The sequence below is a fragment of the Loxodonta africana genome, chromosome 27 (assembly GCF_030014295.1).
Source record: "Loxodonta africana isolate mLoxAfr1 chromosome 27, mLoxAfr1.hap2, whole genome shotgun sequence".
Classification (NCBI taxonomy): Eukaryota; Metazoa; Chordata; class Mammalia; order Proboscidea; family Elephantidae; genus Loxodonta; species Loxodonta africana.
Window position 1 is genome coordinate 32250095 of NC_087368.1, and position 22383 is coordinate 32272477.

The following is a 22383-nucleotide window of genomic DNA, read 5'->3' on the forward strand; positions in this document are numbered from 1 at the left end:
ATGGCAACTAACTGTAAGTAGTTCTGGAACAGAAAAAGGACTTAGGTAAAAACTAAGGAAATCTACATAACGTATGAACATTAGTTAATAGTAATGTGTCAACGAAGGTGGCACGGTGGCTCAGTGGAAGAATTCTCCCCTTCCACGCAGGAGACTTGAGTTCAACTCCCAGCCAATACACATTAGGCATAGCCACCACCCGTCTGTCAGTGGAGGGTGCGCGTTGCGGTGGTGCTGAACAGGAGAGCTTCCAGACTAAGATGGACCAGGAAGGAAGGCCTGATGATCTGCTTCTGAAAATCAGCCAGTGAGAACCTCATGGATGACAATGGTCCGATCCCAACAGATCATGAGGATGGTGCAGGACGAGGCAGGGCAGGATTTTGTTCTGTTGTGCGTGGGGTTGCCGTGGGTCGGGTGCTGATTCTGAAGCAGTGAACGACAGCAATAATGTATCAATATTGATTCAGTAATTATAACAAGTGTACTACACCAACAAAAGATAGTAATACTAGCGGAAACTGGGTATACGGGAGCTGTGGACTAGCTTTTCATTTTTCCTGTAAATCTAAAACAGTTCTAAAAAATAACGTTTATTTTAAAAAATTGGAAAGGAAAAGATAAAGTATCTCCAGTTGTAATGATAGCATTGAATACCTGGAAAATCTGAGAGAATTGCTTAAAAAACTATTATAAACAATAAAATAACTAAGCAAATTAAATGGGGAAAAAGGTTAAGACATCAAATTAATTACATTTTTATTTACATAAAACAATCAGAAGATGTAATTTAAAAAACTGACCCACATTATGAAAGAGAATAGAAAAAAATCCTAATTAAAAAATATATGACATATATATGAAATAGAAATAAAATATATAAGCTCCCCCCATGCACATGCTTTAAGACACATTGCAGGACACCAAAAATAATGTATATGAAAAGGCCTGTGTGTACCTGTACAGAAAAGCTCAGTATTATAAAGACACTTGTTGTCATTGCTGAACATTGTATACTTTTCTAGTGATTGGTTTTGCCTCATGACAAGCCCAAAATAAGCAAGACTGTGTCTTGCCACCTTCGCTTCTAAGGAGCATTCTGGCTATACTTCTTTCAAAACTGATTTGTTCTTCTGGCAGTCTACAGTATATTCAATATTCTTTGCCAACACCACAATTCAAAGGCATCAATTCTTCGGTCTTTCTTATTCATTGTCCAACTTTCACTTGCATATGAGGCGATTGAAAAGACTATGGTTTGGGTCAGGCACACCTTAGTCCTCAAAGTGACATCTTTGCTTTTTAACACTTATAAAGAGGTCTTTTGCAGCAGATTTGCCCAATGCAATGCATCGTCTGAGTTTTCCACTGCTGCTTCCATGGCGGTTGATTGTAGATCCAGGTAAAATGAAATCCTTGACAACTTCAGCCTTTTCTCCCTTTATCGTGTTGTTGCTTATTGGTCCAGTTGTGAGGATTTTTGTTTTCTTTATGTTGAGGTGCAATCCATGCTGAAGGCTGTGGTCTTTGATCTTCATTAGTAAGTGCTTCAGGTCCTCTTCACTTTCAGCAAGCAAGGTTGTGTCATCTGCATAACGCAGGTTGTTAATGAGTCTTCCTCCAATCCTGACGCCACGTTCTTCATATAGTCCAGTTTCCTGGATTATCTGCTCAACGTACAGATTGAATAAGTATGATGAAAGAATACAAAACGCTGCCGCACACATTTTCCGATTTTAAACCATGCAGTATCCGCTTGTTCTGTTCTAATGACTGACTCTTGATCTATGTGTTCCTCATGAGCACAATTAACTGTTCTGGAATTCTCATTCTTCTCAATATTATCCATACTTTGTTATGGTCCACACAGCCAAATGCCTTCGCGTAGTCAATAAAACACAGGTAAACATCTTTCTGGTATTTTCTGCTTTTGGCCAAGATCCATCTGACATCCCTTGTTCCACATCCTCTTCTGAATCTGGGTTGAATTTCTGGCAGTTCCTTGTTAATGTACAACTGCAGCCACTTTTAAATTATCTTCAGTGAATTTCTTCAGGGAAAAAAAAATGGTAGTTTTTCCTAAGTTAAATTATTAAATTCAGTGTTATTCTTGAAGACACATCAATGGAATTTTTTTTAAATTACTTAAGATGATTTAAAGTTGATATAAAAATGAATAAAATAGGGCTACTCTGAAAGAGAAGATTAATGAGGATATACATATTATGAGTTAATATGTATATTAAATTAATTAGTTAATTAAGAGAGTATGGCAATGGTACAATGGAATGGAGTGGAATGAGAAATCTAGTACTAGATCAAAATGTTGTTGTTAGGTAATGTCGAGTTGGTTCTAACTCATAGTGACTCAATGTACCATAGAATGAAAAGGTGCCTGGTCCTACACCATCCTCACAATTATTGCTCAAAATACACATGGAATATTAAAGATGGCATCTCAAATCAAAGGAGGGCTATAATGATCTGTTTATTTAAGGAGTGAGCCAAAATAACTGCCATCTGGGGAAAAAATTAAGTTTGATTCATATGTCAGATGTCATGATTAAATTCCAAATAGGTAAAATATTTAAATATAAAAGTTGCAACAATAAAAGTTTTGAAAAAAACACGGGGGAGAATATTTTCCCAACTTTGGTATGGGCAAGACGTTTCTACAAATAACTCGAAATTTAGAAGCCGTCAAAGAAAAGATTAATAAATTCAACTATGAGAAAATTTTTTTTTTTTATGAGAATGTAAAAATATCCGTGACAGAAACATCTCCAAAAGAAAAGTAAAAAGATAAGTAACTGGGGAAATTATTTATATGCAATTGAACTTTGTTCTAATGACTAAGTGGCATGTGGATGTTTGTTAAATTATTCTTGGGATTTTCTTTTGTGGTTGAAATATTTAATAATAAATACATTAATTAATTAATGTATAGCCATACTATGGAATATTAAGTCATTAAAAAGAATCACTTCCAATTTTATTCGTACCGCCATGCAAAAATGTCCATGATGTATTAAGTACATTTTAAAAATCTGAAGGGTAAACCCCAAACTGTTAGCCATTGTACAGAGGAAAGAATTATGCTTTATACTTTCTAGGCTTATTTCTTTAAACAAATGTGCATTATTTTCATAGTCTCTCAAAATAATAGAGATATTTCCATTTTAGAGAACAAAGAGAGAGACCTTCATGACTGATGGAGAGCTGACCAATAAGTCATACAAAGAGTCTCAAAATCTGAGGTCACAGGTGAGGTAAGCAGATGGGTGCTTATCCTGATATGACACCTGCCCACAGAGATGTGCGGTGCTTTGAAGAAGGTGCTGACGTTAGTCCTGGAGATAGGTAGCAGAGTTTACAGAAAGAGACATGTTCAAGACAGCACGTAGGAGCCTGCAGAAAGTTTGTGTTCTTTTGACCACAGATGGGATAAACCAAGACTATAACTGGAGGCCACTCAGGCAAGATGAAGATGAGTGCCAAGACTGGACTGTGTAACCACCTCTCTATGGTTGTCTTGGTTAGAAGGATTCCTCTTCATTTCAATGACACTACATACATGCAAATAAACAGTGATCTAGGTGGAGCATTTTGTGGTCTTACTTTTGGAGAAACGACTAAGAAGGAGTTTGAGAGGGATTGTTCATGAGAGGATGAATTTGTGTTGTAAATAAAGGAATTGTCCTTAATCTGAGTCCTGAGAACTTCTTGGGGGTTGCAGACCTGTTGCATTTACCACCAGGAATACTTCCAATGAAAGTGGAGCAAGAAGATCACATTTTTTTCCTTAGAATTGCTTTTATTGAGCTAATGAATAGATATTTTTATTCCTGAAATATTACATCTTTATTCTTCATATTAATGGCCCTTCCTATGCATGAGTAAATAAATCATCCAGTTACTCGTAGTTCTAAGAAATTCACTGTTTGGGGTCTTCCTGTGTTCCAAAACTCACTGAAATACCATAGATAAAATATAACAAGAGAAGTTTGGAAAGATGGTTGGTACAAAAGCAGGTTTGGAAAACTGTTTGACAGTTCTTTGTAAAATTAAACACATACCTACCCTATGATCCAGGAATTCTACACCTAGGTATTTACCCAAGAGAAATGAAAACCTTAGTCCATAAAAAGACGTGTTCAAGAATGTTCATAATATCATACTTAATGGTGAAAGATGGAATGCTCCCCACCAGTGATCAGAAACAAGGCAAGTATGTCTGTTCTCACCACTTCCATCCAGCATTGTACTGGAGGTTCTAGCCAGGGAAAATAGGTGAGAAAAAGCAATAAAAGTTGTCTGAATTGGAAAGGAAGAAATAAAACTACCTTTAGTCATAGATTACATGATCTTGGATATAAAAATTCCTAAGGAATCCACACACACACACACACAATTTTAGAGCTAATAAATGAGTTCAGCAGATTATACAAGATCAATATACAAAAACCAATTGCATTTCTATACACTAGCGAAGAGCAATCCAAAACTGAAACTAAGCCAGCAATTTCATTTACAGTAGTATAAAAAGAATATACTTTTTTTTTTTTTTTTAACAAAGCTATAAAACGCATGGAAATAAACTAAAGGAGATCTAAATAAATGAAAAGACATCTTTGTTGATGGATTGGAAGATTTAATGTTGCTAAGATGACAATGCTCTCCATATTTATCTACAGATTCAACATAGTCCTTATTATACAATCCCAGTTAACTTTTTTTTTTTTGGTAGAAATTGACGAGCTGATCCTATAATTTATATGGAAATGCAAAGGATCCAGAATAGTAAAACAACAGTGAAAAAGAAGAAAGTTGGAGCGCTTACACTTCGCAATTTCAAAACTTACTACAAAGCTACAATAATCAAGACAATGTGATACTGGTGTTAGAATAGACATATGAATCAATGAAATAGAGCGGAGGGGCTAGAAATAAACCCTCATATTTATCTTCAGCTGATTTTTGACAATGGTGCCAAGACAATTCAATGAGGGAAAGAACGGTCATTTCTATAAATGGTGCAGGGACAACTGGATGTACAAAAGAATGAAGTTGGACTGCTACCTCACCGTACACACAAAACTTAACTCAAAATGGATCTAAATGTAAAAGCTAAAACTGTAAAATTCTTAGAAGAAAACACAGGTGTAAATCTTTATGACCTCGAGTTAGGCGATGGTTTCTTAGCACGACACCAGAAGCACAAGTGACAAAAGAAATAACAGATAAATTGGACTACGTCAAAAATCAAAACTTGGTGCTTCAAAAAAGTTCCAGAAGGCGGAGACTTAATCTCAACCGATTCAGTGTTTCACTCTCTCTTTCCACTGCTCACCAGTAGCATCCAGTGTTTCAATGTTGGAGAAGGGACTGTGGTCTTGGTTTGTCACCTGTTGATGTCAACAGCTGCTGATATGTACCTCATCCTGTTTGGCCTTCAACCATCAATCCATGACATGTTCTGCTGAGCTGATCTGAACTTCCACATACAGGACTTCCACAAGGTCACTTCTCACTCAGATCTTTGGCACTACTCTTAGCACACATGCAAAGCTCTTTTCTCCTGCTCTGCTCTGTGACCTTGGAGACCTAGTGGGGCTATCTAGAGCCTTTGGTACTTCTGCTGGTCTTGATGGTGTGAGACACCATTCTACTGCTCTCCACTGCATTTGGCTCATGGGAACCCTTGAAAGGCTGCTTTGGGCCCATGTGCACAGACATGCACACACTGCTGCACCGTGGTGGGGAACTTAGGGATCTTGCTCCTACCCCAACCTTGACCTTGGAAGTGGTGCCTCAAAAGTTCTATTTTCTCCGATTCCAAAACCTTAGTGGAGATTCTATTGTACTTCCCAAGCCAAAAGGCTTGGTCATGGGAGGGCGTAGTGTAGGACTCTTATCAATGACGCTCACTGGCATCTACCATTTTTGCTTTTCTTCTGACTTCTCTCTCCCTCTTCCCTAGACCAGGAAAGCCTCATGCCTCTAAGGCCCCTTCCTAAGAAGTCTGACCTGAAGGAGAAAGGCAAACTCATGTCATTTCAGGAATAGATATGAGATATGTTTAGTTTTTAAATTATTGGAAGCTCAGAGGTGGGAGTGGACAAAGAGGGGGGGAAGTGAAGACAAAAGGATGGTAGCCAATATGGATGGTGGTAGAGTGTCTTTAAAAACTAAGCATCTAACAGTGAATACTACTGAGCTTATGCTGTTGCAATGTAGACCTCCCTCCTTCCATCTCTTTAAAGCTTTTGTAGTTTCTACATCTAAAAAGGCCCAATGTGGGTGAGGTTTTTGTGAAGCTCAAGGGACTCAGTTTCATACCTGAGTCAAGACATTACAAGAGAATGTGTGGGATGGCAAGATCATCATGAGCTCAACTAATTCAATGGAAGCAGAGCTGAAAAGTCTAGCTAGAGGAAACTGTGAGAAAGTAAGCCCTTCAGGAGTTCATAGAAATTGTGGGAAGGCTTTAAAGACAATCTCATCTAATTTTTTAAAGAGGAGAGACACTTCAGCTGTCATCTGAGCTAGACATGCCTAAAGGAGTGCTGGAAACACTGTGGACCCACCCTTGATCCTTGAATGAAGTCAGCACTCAGCCACTTTTTATTCGTCCTGGAAGTACTGATTGAGGATTATGACCTGAATGTGAGATCCTGGGTAATAAGGATATGAGAATGACAATCCTACGGTACTGTCACAAGTCTCTTTCAGACAATGGTAAACAAATAATTACAATCTTATAAGCTAAGGGCCATGCAGAGTCCCTGAATGCTGCAAATGGCTAAGTGCTCAACTGTGAGCCAAAAGATTGGCAGTTGGCACCCTCCCCAGAGGAGCCTTGGAAGAAATCCCTAGTGATCTGCTTCTAAAAGGCCTTAGCCTTGAAACTCCCATGGAGCAGTTCTACTCTGCACACGCGGGGTCATCACGAGTCAGAATCAACTTGACAGCAGCCAACAACAACCACTACAAGTGCCACACAGAAGAATGTAACCTGAGAAAGGGTTAACAGCCCCTGCATTCGTAAACTTCTGGGAAACCTGGCTTGTAGAGGACAGGTGAGACTTGATTCTCAATTATATTCCATTTCCTTTCTGCCTGCAACAGAATGTTTTGCAAAGATTGTCCTAATTGGAAAGTCTGAATTTCTGACACAGTGCCCCGGATATTTACGTGTCTTTTGACCCACATAAAAGATGAGATTTCCTCTTCGCTTCTGTTTTTATTATTATCACTAACTACTGCTTACAGCCTTCAGTATGGATTACACGTCAACATGAAGAAAACAAATATTCACAACTGGACCAATAAGCAACATCATGATAAATGGAGAAAATATTGAAGTGGCCAAGGATTTCATTTTACTTGGATCCACAACCAACGCCCATGGAAGCAGCAGTCAAACAACGAAATGACACTCATCAACAGGTGGATGGATAAACGAACTATGGTACACACACAACGGAATACTACACAACAATAAAGAACAATGATGAATCTGCCAAACACCTCACAACACGGGTGAATCTGGAGGGCATTATGCTGAGCGAAATCGGTCAATCACAAAAGGCCAAATACTGTATGAGACCACTACTATAAAAATTCATGAAAAGGTTTACACCCAGAAAAAAACAATCCTAGATAGTTACGAGGGAGGGGAGGGGTGGGGAGAGAAAAATGCTAAATAGACAATAGATAAGTGGTAACTTTGGTGACGGGTAAGACAGAACACAATACTGGGGAAGTCAGCACATCTTGACCAAGGCAAGGTGAGGGATGTTTTATAGACACATCCAAACTCCCTGAGGGATTGAATTACTGAGCTGGGGGCTGGGAATCATGGTCTCGGGGGACACCTAGCTCAATTGGCATAACATAGTTTATAAAGAAAATATTCTACCTCCTACTTTGGTGAATAGCGTCTGGGGTCTTAAAAGCTTGTACGCAGCCATCGGAAACCCTGGTAGCATAGTGGTTAAGTGCTACTGCTGCTAACCAAAGGGTTGGCAGTTCGAATTCACCAGGTGCTCCTTGGAAACTCTATGGGGCAGTTTTACTCTGTCCTATAGGGTCGCTATGAGTCGAAATTGACTCGACGGCACTGGGGGTGGGGGAAACAGCCATCTAAGATACTCCACTGGTCCCATCCCATCTGGAGCAAGGGAGAATGAAGAAAACCAAAGACACAAGGGAAAGATTAGTCCAAAGGACCAATAAGCCACAATTACCACAGCCTCCACCAGACTGAGTCCAGCACAACTAGGTGGTGCCTGGCTACCACCACCAACTGGTCTGACAGGGATCACAATAGAGGGTCCCAGGCAGAGCTAGAGAAAAATGTAGAACACAGTTCTAACTCACAAAAAAGAGACCAGGCTTGCTGGTCTGAGAGACTGGAGAAACCCTGAGAGTATGGCCCCAGGACACCCTTTTAACTCAGTACTGAATTCACTCCTGAGGTTCACCCTTCAGCCAATGATTAGACAGGTTCATAAAACAACACAAGACTAAATGGGCAGACCAGCTCAGCGCAAGCACGAGAAGGCAGGAGGGGGCTGGAAAGCTGGTAATGGGGAACTCAAGGTTGAGAAGGGGAGAGTGTTGACATGTTGGGGGGTTGGCAACCAATGTCACAAAACAACATGTGTATTAATTGTTTAATGAGAAACTAATTTGCTCTGTAAACCTTCATCTAAAGCCCGATACAAAAAACGGAAGGATGTATTGCATTGGGCAAATCTGCTGCAAAAGACCTCTTTACAGTGTTAAAAAGCAAAGATGTCACTTTGTGCACCTGCCCCAAGCCATGGTATTTTCAGTCTCCTCAATGCATGTGAAAGCTGGATTATGAATAAGGAAGACCGAAGAATTAGTGCCTTTGAATTATGGTATTAGTGAAGAATATTGAATATATCACGGACTGCCGGAAGAACGAAAAAATCTGTCTTGGAGGAACTACAGCCAGAACGCTCCTTAGAAGCAAGGGTGGCGAGACTTCACCTCACTTATTTTGGAAATGTTATCTTGAGGGACCAGTCCCTGGAGAAGTACATCATGCTTGGTAAAGTAGAGGGTCAGCAAAAAAGAGCAAGACTCTCAGTGAGATGGATTCACACAGTAGCTGCAACAATGGCTCAAGCGTAACAACGATGGTGAGGATGGCGCAGGACCGGGCAGCATTTTGATCTGTTGTACATGGGGTCGCTATGAGTCGGGACTGACTCGACGGCACCTAATAACAACATTGCTAGCAAGTGCAGGACTAGAAACTGCAGAGGCTACGTGACAACCAAATTATTACACTGCGGTTAAGCTGACAGGGAGGAAAGGTAGAGCGTTACGAACATGTGTCACCAAAACAGGAAAATGCCCATTGACTCAAACACCTTTGGGCGAGACCCAGGCCTTAATTTCCACAGTTAGGGCAAAAAATAACAGACTCCTTTGGAGGGGGCATTTGTCTCCAACAGACCAATGGTGAGATTCTCGGCACATTCTACACGAAGATGGAGGGTTTTTACAAGGCGTGCTGTTTTTTTCTTTAAGTGGGAGTTGAAAAGAGCAGCTCTACCCCACCCTTTTCCATAGTGACAGCACCAACATAGAAGAAAACCAATTTTCTAAGTTTCAAGGAGGGAAATAAGTGCCTGCGTTGTAGACTCTTGCAGCGGAGGAGTTGATGGGAATTCTGTAACAACTGTGCAGGAAGTCCAAGGTTTCTTGTTCTTCCCTCTCAATGGATGAACCAACTAAGGCAAAATAACCCTTTGGACAACTCAGCAGAGACAGACAGTTCTTCCTGACTGAGGCCCTGCTTGGGCAGCTGAAATAGCTTTACACGTGATAGGTCTGAGGTGGTGGCAAGAAAGAAGAGAAGGGAAGGGAAGGGCCTAAATCATGGTTCTCTCTCCACCACTGACTCAATTTCCTGATCTGTAACATGAAGGCAAGGTCCCCTGGGTTGTGCAAATGGTTTGTATTCGACTACTAACCTAAAAGTTAGCGGTTCAAACCCACCCAGTGGTGCCGTGGAAGAAAGCCCCAGTGATTTGGTTCCATAAAAACTGCCGCCAAGAAAACCCTATGGAGCGGTTCTACCCTGTAACACATGGGGTCACCACGAGTTGGAATGGACTTGACAGCAACGGGTTTTGGATCAGGAAAGCAGAGGACTCTGAGTCAGAGAGAGGAGGAACAAAGACTTAGTAACACAGTCAGTGGTGGTTTGGGTGTTGTTTGTTATGTAACATAACTTAGCCTATACTGACCGATACAGAATATTAGCCCAATACCTCAAGAATAGTATCTTCATTACACAGTTATATGAGCCCCTTTCCACCTAGCTCCTTGATACCATTCAGGCCCCCTGTGTTCTCAACATCCTCCATCACCCTCACCTGCGTTTCTGTGAATGGCCTTGCACTCACTTACCTCTGGCCATCTGCATATACTGTTTCCTTAACCTGGAGTGCTCTCCTACTCATCCTTCAGGTCTCAGTTTAGATTTCTTGTATTCTAGGAAGGCTTCTTTAGCAGACGTTGATCTCCTTTACAAACTGATGCACCCATTCACCTGCAGCGGTGAGTATTGGTTGCTAACAGCTCAGATACCTGCCTCTCTGGAGCATTATTTTTGGCCAACAGGAGCCACCCCCTCACCACCCCACACAGCACAACTAGCCCTCTCCCTCTCGGTGGCAGCCTGCAACCAATGGCTGGCTGATATGGGGAGAGGGATTATAGGCTGGCCCCCATGACTTAAGGGGAGACTAACTTTGTTGTTCAGTTAAGGTGAGCAGGTTCTCTGGAACTGGACATTCCCATTTGACCCACTGACTGACCTCAGACACAAGGCCAGTGGCGCCTACTCCATACTAGAAGAATCATTAGCATGGAGTCCTGGTGGCACAGTGGTTAAGAGCTCAGCTGCTAACCAGAAGGTCAGAGTTCAAATCTACCAGCCACTCCTTGGAAACCCTGTGAGGCAGTTCTGCTCTGTCCTGTAGGGTCCTATGAGTTGGAATTGGCAACGGGTTTGTTTTTTTTATTTTGACTTAAGCTGAACGTAATTTCCTTGCTTATCTTAATTCCCCTGCCTTCTGCTTGTTCTCTTCCTCCTTAGAGCATCTGCTCTATAAACCACGTGCTCCTGGGTCCCTGTCAGAGGATCTGCTTTAAGGCAGACCCTGACTGTCAGGCCTGATCGGGAAGCCCTTCTGTGCTGCGCTACCACACTGGACTGCCCCAAACTAGGGTGCCTGTGAGGCTCTACTGAACCTGTCATTTACTTCTCTTTCCTGTTAACTGTCAACCCCTTGAAGGCATGGGCCATCCTTCTACTATTATTGCTGTGGATTGTTGTTATTGTTAGTTGCAGTCGAGTTGATTCTGACTCCTAGTGACCCCATGTGTACAGAGTGGGACTGTCCCATAGCGTTTTCAAGGCTCTGACTTTCAGAAGCAGACTGCCAGTTCTATCTTCTGCGGTATCTCTGGGTGGGTTCAAACTGCCAGTCTTTAGGGTAGTAGTGAAGAACTTAACTGTTCACGCCACCCAGGCAATAGTAGCTCAATACTCTAAAAAAAAAAGAGATGGAGGGGTGGTGTGGTGAGGTGGCTACCATTTTACCTCAATGCCTAACATCTAGTAGGTACTCACTAATAGTTATTTGAGTGAAGTGAATAAAGGTTGTCCTGGATTTAACCAAGAGTTGCAGGCTGCGAGCATTTCGTGGGGCATATAGGTGGTAAAAAAAAAAAAAAAATTTTTTTTTTTTTTATAGATGGTTAATAATATTTCCATAAAGAACCGATCTTAGAGAATTTTCAGGCGCAAAGGCCAAGGACTTAAGTAATAGGATCTCTGAAATGAAGACGGGGCAATCCCGGTATATAGAAACATGGAAGCAGAAAATAGCAGCATTTTGTCACCAAAAGAAGAGGAGCAGTTGGGACGATGTTGAAGGGTCCTGTTCAGTGAGGAGGGACCGAAAGTTCAGGCCATATCTGCTGTACAGTGTTCACATTCTACATGCGTTACCATACAGGTAACATGAGCATGAAGCCCTGGTGGTGCAGTGGTTAAGAGCTCAGCTGCTACTCAAAAGGTCGGCAGTTCGGATCCACCAGCTGCTCCTTGGAAACCCTATGGGGCAGTTCTACTCTGTCCTATAGGGTTGCTATGAGTCGAAATTGACTCGACAGCAATGGGTTTATCATGAGCATAAATTTTTATACCAGAGTGAGGTCTAAGCCAGATCTCCCACATGGAAATGAGAATTCTACCACTGAAACACCACTGCCCTCAGTGGCAGATATTTACTGCAAAAATCCTGTCTAGTTCAAGGATTTGGCACTTGGGTTCTAGGAGATCCTAATTTTAGAGTACAAAACAATTAAGGACTCATGACTATCACCAGGGGGCCCTGGGAGGGACTCAACAACCTCTGATCCACTACAAACAAGCTCTTTGGTGTTTTCTCAATACTTTGTTGTATTCATTCTTTGGGCTTTGCAGATATGTGTTGGTGTCTACTGAGCATGGCAGACAGTGGACAGATGAACCCAGTCACCCACAAGGAAAGTTGTAGGGTTCTTACCATACAGAGGGCTAGAGTTGATGTCAGTCTGCAGTGCTTCTCCACCCACTCTCTGTCTCCTTAGACCCTGTCAAGCCTCAAGAAAGAGCTCCCTCAGGGGAAAAACCAAGAGTCGCCATTTGTCTGCTCAACTTCAATTCCATGTAACTTTACTCACTTCTTTCAGAGAAACTCACTACTCGCTGAACTTGTCACGTAAGTTACTGGCGAGTTTGCTGTGTGTCAAAGAGCAAACTAAGCAGAAGAGACGCTTGGCTATGAGATGGTGGGTTTTGTCAGCAAGGGAAGCGGGGCCTTGGGAGCAAGCCATCTTCCAGTGTGGAAGATTCCTTGCTATCTGTGTCCATTGGTCCCACGTATATAGGTCTGTCCGCTCAACACAGATGCACACAAGACTCATAGTCATTCACCAGAGCCTGGAGCTACAGCATGTATCTGATCTGACTATTAGGCTGGGCACAGTGAATGAAATATTGTTCTTCCGTGTTTTGAGTTTGAGTTTTCTCAAATGGAATATAAACCTTTCTCCCTGAAGCTCAATCAATCCAGGCAACCTGTGTATGGGAAAAGAAAGTGGGATTTGGAGGCAAGACGCTTGGGTGTGAATTTTGGCTTCTTCCTTTAATTTTTGGTAGGTTACAATCCTCTCTGACCCTCAAATCTTCTAACCTGTAAATTGGGTTGCACATTACTACTAACCTGTAAATTGGGTTGCACGTTACTACTGGCCCTATTTCTTCTGCCCTATAAAGACTGCGTAAGATACTGTGTGCAAAATAAAACATTAAGAACCTTTTATATGGGATGCAGACCTCAAATTCTAGTAAAAAGACCAGACTTAATGGTCTGACTGAGACTGGAGGGACCCCAGAAGACATGGCCCCTGGACTCTCTGTTGGCCCAAAACTAAAACTCTTCCCAAAGCGAACGCTTCAGACAGAGATTAGACAGGACTATAAGACATAAAATGATACTGGTGAGGAGCGTGCTTCACAGCTCAAGTAGACACATGAGACTATGTGGGAAGCTCCTATCTGGAGGCAAGACAAGAAGGCAGAGGGGGACAGGAGCAGGTTGAATGGACATGGGAAATACAGGGTGGAGAGAAGGAGTGTGCTGTCACATTGTAGGAAGAGCAACTAGGGTCATGAAATAAGGTTTTGTATGAGAAACTGACATGAATTGTTAACTTTCATTTAAAGCACAATTAAAAAAAAAAAGAACCTTTTACAAATCTTGTTTATGTTATTATTAAGCACCATTGAAGTTGAAGACATGGCCCTAGAAACTTGAGAGGACATAAAGATGTGTGAAAAGAATCCATTTTTCAGGATAATATTATCTAGTTGGAGAGACCTCTGATCCCTGGGTCTCTCTCTAGCTTCCCCTCTCTCCACTCCAAACTCCAGCCAGACTGAGCTACATGTCAACAATTTCTGGAATTCCCCATCATCTGTGTAGACCCTGGGTCTTTGCAGATACTGCTTCCCTCCCCGCAGCACCTTCTGCTCTCCCTATGTTCAAGTTTTCTCCTCCTTCTCTTACTCTCCACCTGCCTCAACTCCAGATTTCCCTTGGCTAATCCCTGCTTCACATGGTGTCCAAGCCTGGATCCAGCATGCACCCATACTCTGGTTTTGTCCCCATCATTGTCTCCCTTACACAGTACTGCATTGCCCCTTTCCACATATGTATGCTCCCTCAACCAACTGCTGTTGAGTCGATTCTGACTCATGGTGACTCTATGTGTGCAGAGTGGAATTGCTCCACAGGGTTTTCAAGGTTGTGACCTTCTGGAAGCAGATTTCCAGGTTTTCTTCCGAGGCACCTCTGGGTTAGTAGTAGAGAGCTTAGCTGTTTGCACTGCCAGGAACTCCCTGAGTGGCGAGAAAGGTGTCCTACTCAGTAGCATAGGGTTCAAAGTATTGAAGGAACGTTTATTGAGTAAAACAAAACAAAACTATAATAATTAAAGGCTGAGAAGCATACCACGGCCCTAAAAACAATAAGAACTGAAACACTAGGGCTCTTTCACTGGCACTTCTTGGGAGACTTCTTGACTTCAAAGGCCATGGAGAAAAGAACAGGTGAACCACAATAGCCAAAGGATTCTGGGAAAAAGATCCCACTGCTGCATGTAAACATTAAAGCAAAGTCGAAGTAAATTGGACAGACTGCATTTCTTGCTCAGACATCTAAATCAAAAGCATTTACCGCACAACAACAACAAAAATGATTTTACCAGAAGATAATAAAGAAACCAGGCTGAGCCTTGAGTGCTGGGCCCACCATTTCACACCAGCACGTACACTGCCTGGTGGGTGATACACGCAGATTTCCTGCCTAGGTGACAACTGGTAGGCTCACCAGGGGCCAGGTAACCTGCAAAAGAGACAAAGCAACCCAATTCATGAAACACAGGCTAAATGGGCCCATTGATGGCCAAGCACTGTGCTTTGCCAATGGGTCCTTGGACCAAGGATGAACACGACTCAATTCATGCTCACGAGATTCTCAGACTTTTAGTGGAATGGACAGAAATACACAAAATCAACAGTCTGCTCCCAGCGTTGCTTTCTTGGTGGGATGATGTCCCCCAGTATCTCTGTTTGCTTCTCTCTTTTATATCTCAAAAGAGGTTGACTTAAGACACAACCTAATCTTGTAGATTGAGTTCTGCCTCATTAATACAACTGCTTCTAATCCTGCCTCGTTAGAATCATGGAAGTTAGATATATAGCACATAGGAAAATCACATCGAATGACCAAATGGTGGACAGTCACACAACACTGGGAATCATGGCATAGCCAAGTTGACAGATATTTTTGGGGGACACAATTCAACCCATGACAGAAGGCTCAGCCACATGGAAAGACCACATGTAGATGCTTTGGTTGATAGTGCCAGCTGAGCTCAGACTTTAAGTCATCCCAGCCCAGCCTCCAGACATGTGAATGAAAGAAACTGTAGATGATTAGCACCCAGCTGAGGCCCCAGACATCATGGAACAAAGACAAGCCACCTTTGCCGCGCCTCTCCCAATTCCTGATCTATGAATTACACACATAACAAAGTAGTTGCTATCTTATTGGACCTATGTGAACTTATTGAAGTGGCTTGTTATGCAGCAATAGACAACCACCAAAACAGTACACAATGATAGGGATTGCCCTTTGAGCTAAAACTGGAAAGTTGCTTATGTTTGGAAACAAGTGAACGGAGGCTTTAGGGAAGTGGATTATTGAGGAAGGCCTTGCTGAAGTCTTTTTGATCAAAATCCTGAATCTCTCCTCTTGTCCGTGGGTCCAGGCTGCCCACGGACAATTTCAGGTCAATGCTGGGGGGTCTTGATGGATGATACTCCTTCGCCCTTTCTAGGGGCCTTCCTCCCCTTTCAGTCTGCATCCTGTTTTGGACTGTCTCCTTCACCTTTAGTATCCTGTAGCCCAGCACAGTGGCTGGTCAAAAGGACCAGGTTATTGAACTAAACTGGACAGAAAGGGATACAAAGAAAGGATGGTGCATCCTAGGTGCCGTTGCATCCCCCTTGCACCTCAACATTCCAGATGACAACTAACCTGCTTCTGTGGGGAATGTGATAGGAGAGAAATCAGCATTTAATAACCACCTACTACAGAGTGGTGGCACAGTGGTTAAGAGCTTGGCTGCTAACCAAAAGGTTGGCAGTTTGAATCCACCAGCCACTCCCTGGAAACCCTGTGGGGCAGTTCTACTTGGTCCTATAGGGTCACTGTGAGTCAGAATCGACTCCATGGCAATGGGTTTGGTTTTGGTTTTTACTTCATAGCAAGTGCCCTGTGAGGTGCTTATTGCACTTGATTTTAAAATTCCAAGAGGTGGAGACCACACCTGGGAGACCAAAAATGAAATTTCCCAGTGAATCACTTGCCTAAGATCACTCAATGGGGAGGGATGGAGGGGGAACATGAACACGTGTTTCTGTCCCCAAAGCCTGTCCTGTTTCACCCTGAGAGACAATGCTGCTTGTTGGGAGTCTGGAGGACTCTGAGCTCGTGGGAGGCTTCCTTCCTCACATGTGGGAAAGCCCCTTGGGGCTCCAAGTAGAGCAACTGCCTAGTGGGGATCAGTTCAGAATCTTCCCTGGGTGTTTACAGACAACCAGAAACCTGCTGGGTTTCTAGTTCTAACCAAGTTCAGGGCCAGATGGCTGGTGGCCAAGGGACAACCCAGGAGAAAATGTCCCTGCTCTGTCAGACCTAGAGCTGAGGCTGGGCTTGAACCCAGAGCCACCCTCACACTCATTAAGTGGACACTGACTTATCTCCCAGCCCATGTGCTATTGGTCCACTCTAGTCGTACATCCTACCACAGACCAGACAGTTCGCTCACGCTGACTGAAAGAGCGATTTCAGAAAATGACTTTGTTCATCAGGGGAGAGACAAAGCCCACAGAAGATCATTTCCTATTTGTATTATCTATGGCAGAAGACACATTGCTTGTTGGGGAAACAATGGTGGCGGGGGGACAACTCAAACTCAGGTTAGTGCTAAACAATTTCATTCTGAATAAACTGGATTTGCTGAGAAACAAAGACTCACAGGCTAACAGAAAGAGAGAGACACTCAACAGCCACAGGCAGAGAGGGGAAAAGACAGAACAGAAGGGAAGAAAACTCCAAAAATGGGGGGGGGGCGGGGGGGAGCTTTGTTAAAGAGTGTGATTTTGCCTTTTCTCTCATTACTCCTTAGCCTCAAAAAAGATGTCCTGAAATTATTTGGCAGTTTCTTTAAAAGTCAGATATTTACCATGCGACCCAACAATTCCACTCCGAGGTAAAAAAAACCAAACCCATTGCCATCGTGTCAATTCCTACTCATCGTGACCCTATACGACAGAGTAGAACTGCCCCATAGGGTCTCCAAGGAGTGGCTGGTGGATTCGAACTGCCGACCTTTTGGTTAACGGCCAAGTTCTTAACCACTGTGCCACCAGAGAAATGAAAACATACATCCACACAAAGAGAAATGAAAACATACATCCATGCAAACAATTGTCCATGAATGTTCACAACAGCATCATTCATGTAGCCCCAAACTGAAAACAATTCAAATGCCTATCAGCTGGCAAATGGATCAACAAAATATGGACTATCCATACACTGGAATATTATTCAGCCATAAAAACGAAAAAAATTCCTGAACATGGTACAACATGGATAAACTTCAAAAACATTATGCTAAATGAAAGAAGTCAGACACAGGAGACTACATATTGTGATTTTTACAAGAATTTTCTATAAAAGGCAAAACTTTAAAGACAGAAAACAGATTAGTGATTGGGGATGGGGGCGGAAGTGAAGCTTGAGTGCAAATGGGCATGAGAGAACTTTCTAGAATGAAGAAAGTATTCTAAAACTGGATTGTGGTATTGGCTGTGCAGCTTGTATAAATTTACGCACACTCATGGAATTGTACTTTAACGTGAGTGGATTTTGTGATCTATAAATTAAACCTCAATAAAATAAGATGTTCTGTAGGTCACAAAAATCCAGAGTGCCCGTGGCTCTGTGCAATAGGTTGAGTAATGTCCACGCAGAGGTATCAAACCCTAATCTCTGGGACTTGTAAATACAGGTTTATTTGGAAAAAGGGTCTTGGCAGATGTAATTAAGACTTGAGATGAGGAGACTACCCTGGATGGTTCACAGGAGCCTGAAATGCCATTAAAAAAAAAGTTGCCATTGAATCAGCTCTAACTCATGACAACCCCATGTACTTCAGAGTAGAACTGAGCTCCATAGGGTTTCCAAAGCTGTGACCTTTCAGATGCAGATCACCAGGCTTTTCTTCCAAGGTGCCTCTGGGTGGATTCGAACTGCCAACCTTTTAAAGTAGCTGAGTGCTTCACCGTTTGTGCCACCCAGGAACTCTTCAATCCCTTCACAAGTGTCCTTATATGAGAGAGGCGGAGGAAGATTTCACACAGACACACAGAGGAGAAGGTGATGGGAAGAGGGGGACAGAGATTAGCGCGACACCACCATAAAGCCGGGAACACCTGAGGTCACCAGTGCTGGAGGAGGCAAGGAAGGATTCCCCCCAGTGCCTCCGGGACTGCGGCCCTGCCAGATTTCAGACGTCCATCCTCCAGAACTATGAGGGAATAAATTTCTGTTGTTTTAAGGAGCCCTGGTGGCGCCAGGGGCAGATTATACAATAAGTAAGGTAAGCACAGGTTTACTAGTGCTTTCTTACTAATCTGTAGTGAACCATTTCACGTGGGTTTCACCATGTCTTCGAAACCCATGTGAAATCATTCATTACAGATTAGTAAACACAAGCTGGTGCTTACATTGCTTTCTCGGTCACCTGTCCCGTCAGGGATTGTAAGTTTGAAAACAGGCTTTGAATCTGTAGGCAGGTGCTATGTGGTTGCAAGAGAGACAGATGCTAGCCATACTTAGAAGCAGAATCTTTTTTTTTTTTTGATTGTCCTTTAAGCGAAAGTTTACAATTCAAGTCAGTTTCTTATACAAAAATTTATACATACATTTTTATGTGACCCTAGCTGCTCTCCCTATAACGTGACAGCACACTCCTCTCCGCCCTGTATTTCCCATGTCCATTCAACCAGCTCTTGTCCCCCGTCTTCTCATCTCACCTCCAGACAGGAGCTGCCCACATAGTGTCATGTGTCTACTTGAGCCAAGAAGCTCACTCCTCACCAGTATCATTTTATGTCTTATAGTCCAGTCTAACCTTTGCCTGAAGAGCTGGAGAAGCAGAATCTTTGATGTGGTGAAAAAACGTGAACTTGTTCACTACAGGTGAGTAAGTAAGCCCAAGTTAGCCCACGCTTACATTGCTTATTGGATAATCTGCCCCTGAGTGGTACAGTGGTTAAGCACTTGGATACTAACTGAATAGTAGGCAATTCGAACCCACCAGCTGCTCTGTAGGAGAAAGATGTGGCAGTCTGCTTCTGTAAAGGTTATTGCCTTGGAAACCCTATGAGGCAGTTCTTCTGGGTCCCGTACGGTCACTATCAGTCAGAATTGACTCAACGGCAAACCCCTGTAAACTCCATATATGTGTCTACTGATGTATACAGGCCTGTGTGGAGTGGGTGGATATGTGCAGTGCTTATGCGTAAACATACAAATGGGCTCAAACTTACAGTAATCTGATTTTTTTCACACAATATGTCATAAAAGCACTTTCATATAAATAAAGGTCTACATCAATAGTTAGTAGCTGCGAATTCTTCTCAACCCACCTGGAGCAAAGGAGAATGAAGAACAGCAAAGACACAAGGTAATTATGAGCCCAAGAGACAGAAAGGGCCACATAAACCAGAGACTCCATCAGCCTGAGATGAGAAGAACTGGATGGTGCCAGGCTACCACCAATGACCGCCCTGACAGGGATCACAACAGAGAATCCCTGATGCAGCAGGAGCAAAGTGGGATGCAGACGTAATTCTAGTAAAGAGATCAGACTTAACGGTCTGACTGAGACTGGAGGAACCCCAGAGGTCATGGTTCCTGGACTCTTTGTCAGCCCAAAACTAAAACCATTCCTAAAGCCAACTCTTTAGACAAAGATTAGACTGGACTAGAAGACATAAAATGATACCGGTGAGGAGAGGGCTTCTATGTGGGAAGCTCCTGCCCGGAGGCGAGATGAGAAGGCAGCGGGGAACAGGAGCTCATTGAATGGACACAAGAAAGAAATACAGGGTGGAGAGGAGGAGTATGCTGTCACATTGTAGTGAGAGCAACTAGGGTCACATAATGAGTGTATAAGATTTTGTATGAGAAACTGACTTGAATTGTCAACTTTCACTTAAAGCACAATAAAAAAAAGAAGAAAAATAGTGGCCGCATAGTATCCTACTGTACAAATGTATGTACACGCTCTAATTATTGATCATTTAGGTTATTTGCATATTCCTTATTCTGAATTAGATTTATAGGCAACCCTGGTGGCGTAGTGGTTAAGTGCTATGGCTGCTAACCAAGAGGTCAGCAGTTAGAATCCACCAGGTGCTCCTTGGAAACTCTATGGGGCAGTTCTACTCTGTCCCATAGGGTCACTATAAGTCGGAATCGACTTGATGGCAGTGGGTTTGGGTTTTAGTAGGTATCAGGAGCCCTGGTGGTGCAGTGGTTAAGAGCTCAGTTTCTAACTAAAAGGTCAGCAGTTCAAATCCTCTAACTGCTCCTTGGAAACCCTATGCAGCAGTTTTAATCTGTCCTATGTTGCTTTGAGTCGGAATCAACTTGACGGCCAATGGGTTTTTTAGCAGGTGTCCCAGAAATTGAAAAAGACGTTAAATAAGAATCAGAAAAGCAGCTGCCCACTAGACTGAACCAAGGCTATTTTCCACCCCTTTCAACCTCAAATGAGTGAAGTCGTTTATTCAGCCCACTTGAGTAAATACCAAAAAACAAACAAACAAAAAACTTGCCATTGAGTCAATTCTGGCTTACAGCAACCCTTGGGATGGGGTAGAGCTGCCCCATATGGTTTCCAAAGAGCAGCTAGTGGATTCGAACTGCCAACCTTTTGGTTAGCAGCCAAGCTCTTAACCACTCACCACCAGGGCTCCCACTTAAGTATAGACATGACTTAAGTCAGACCATATAGTTTAATACCCGCTCAGTGTTAGAAACAATAGCATCATCAGTTGAGTACAAATTTTATTTAGCAAAAAGATAACATGATTCTCCCAAGATAAAAATCAGAAATACACCGAGAGCTTCCACTCCAAGTCTGCAGATCTGTCTGGGCGACACCGGGCTATCGCCTCCACCATGCAATCACGGTGGACCCCAAGGCTATAGGGAGTCGTCAGGTGAAACGCCCACCCTAAATTTATTTCCCAATCAAACGTTTCCGTGAATGTTCGCATTAAGGGGCGGGTCTGTGAGGTATGTGCAGCATCGCAGTCATCACACGTGGTCCAGCCGTGGGTCTTGACTTGGCAGCCTGGTAGGGAGATGCTTGTAGGTCACAGCTGCGCTGATCACCGGCTGGTCCACAAACTCCACGGCACACAGTTCACGGTCCACGCTGCTGCAGGGGGCATGCTCCAGTTCCAGCACCGTGACGGTGTTTGGGGCTGAGGTCACCAGGATGTGCCTAGGCACAAACAAGGTCATCTGGGGGCCCCGTGCGGGCCAATATCGGCCGAGGTTAAAGCCATTAATCCACACCTGGCCCTGGGGAGAGAAAGGAGAAACAAACCATCAGTCGGCATGACCAGGTGCTCTGCAAACCAAAACCAAACTTGTTGCCAGTTGAGTCAATTCCAACTCATAGCGATCCCAAAGGACACAGAGGAACTGCCCGTAGGGTTTCCAAGGAGCGGCTGGTGGATTCAAACTGCCGATCTTTTGGTTAGCAGCTGAGCTCTTAACCATTGCGCCACCAGGGCTCCCCTCCCCGTTTCTGTGACACAACCTCCCGCCCAAGTGCCAAGTCAGAAACTCCAGCCATCCCAACCCCCACTTCCTTTACGCTCACCTGCACCATCAGTTTCTGCAGATTCCACCCTCTTCATACCTCTCCTGTCTGTCCCCTCCCATAGGGGCTCCACATCCCCGTCCTGGCGCCCAATTCTCTCCGCTGAACACCTGCAAATGCCTCCTTATTGACTGGTCTCCCTGCTTCTACGCTCAGCCTTTCCCATGTATCCTTCACACCGCTGTCAAAATATTTTCTTCCATCAATCAAGTCTGATCAAGTTATTATTATTCAGAATGCTTCCATGGCTCC

At 43.2% G+C, this 22383-nt stretch overlaps 1 protein-coding gene across 2 annotated transcripts in view; it reads right to left on the reverse strand.

Moving 5' to 3' along the window:
* Positions 1–21287: 21287 nt before the first annotated feature.
* The window catches only part of GLB1 (galactosidase beta 1), a 116021-nt gene continuing 114925 nt past the window's right edge, over positions 21288–22383 (reverse strand). For both annotated transcript variants that reach the window (XM_064277429.1, XM_064277430.1), the window contains exon 16: positions 21288–21827. In XM_064277429.1, coding sequence (XP_064133499.1) covers positions 21558–21827 — 270 coding nt within the window. In that variant the 3' untranslated portion in view covers positions 21288–21557. The remainder of the gene's footprint in view (positions 21828–22383) is intronic.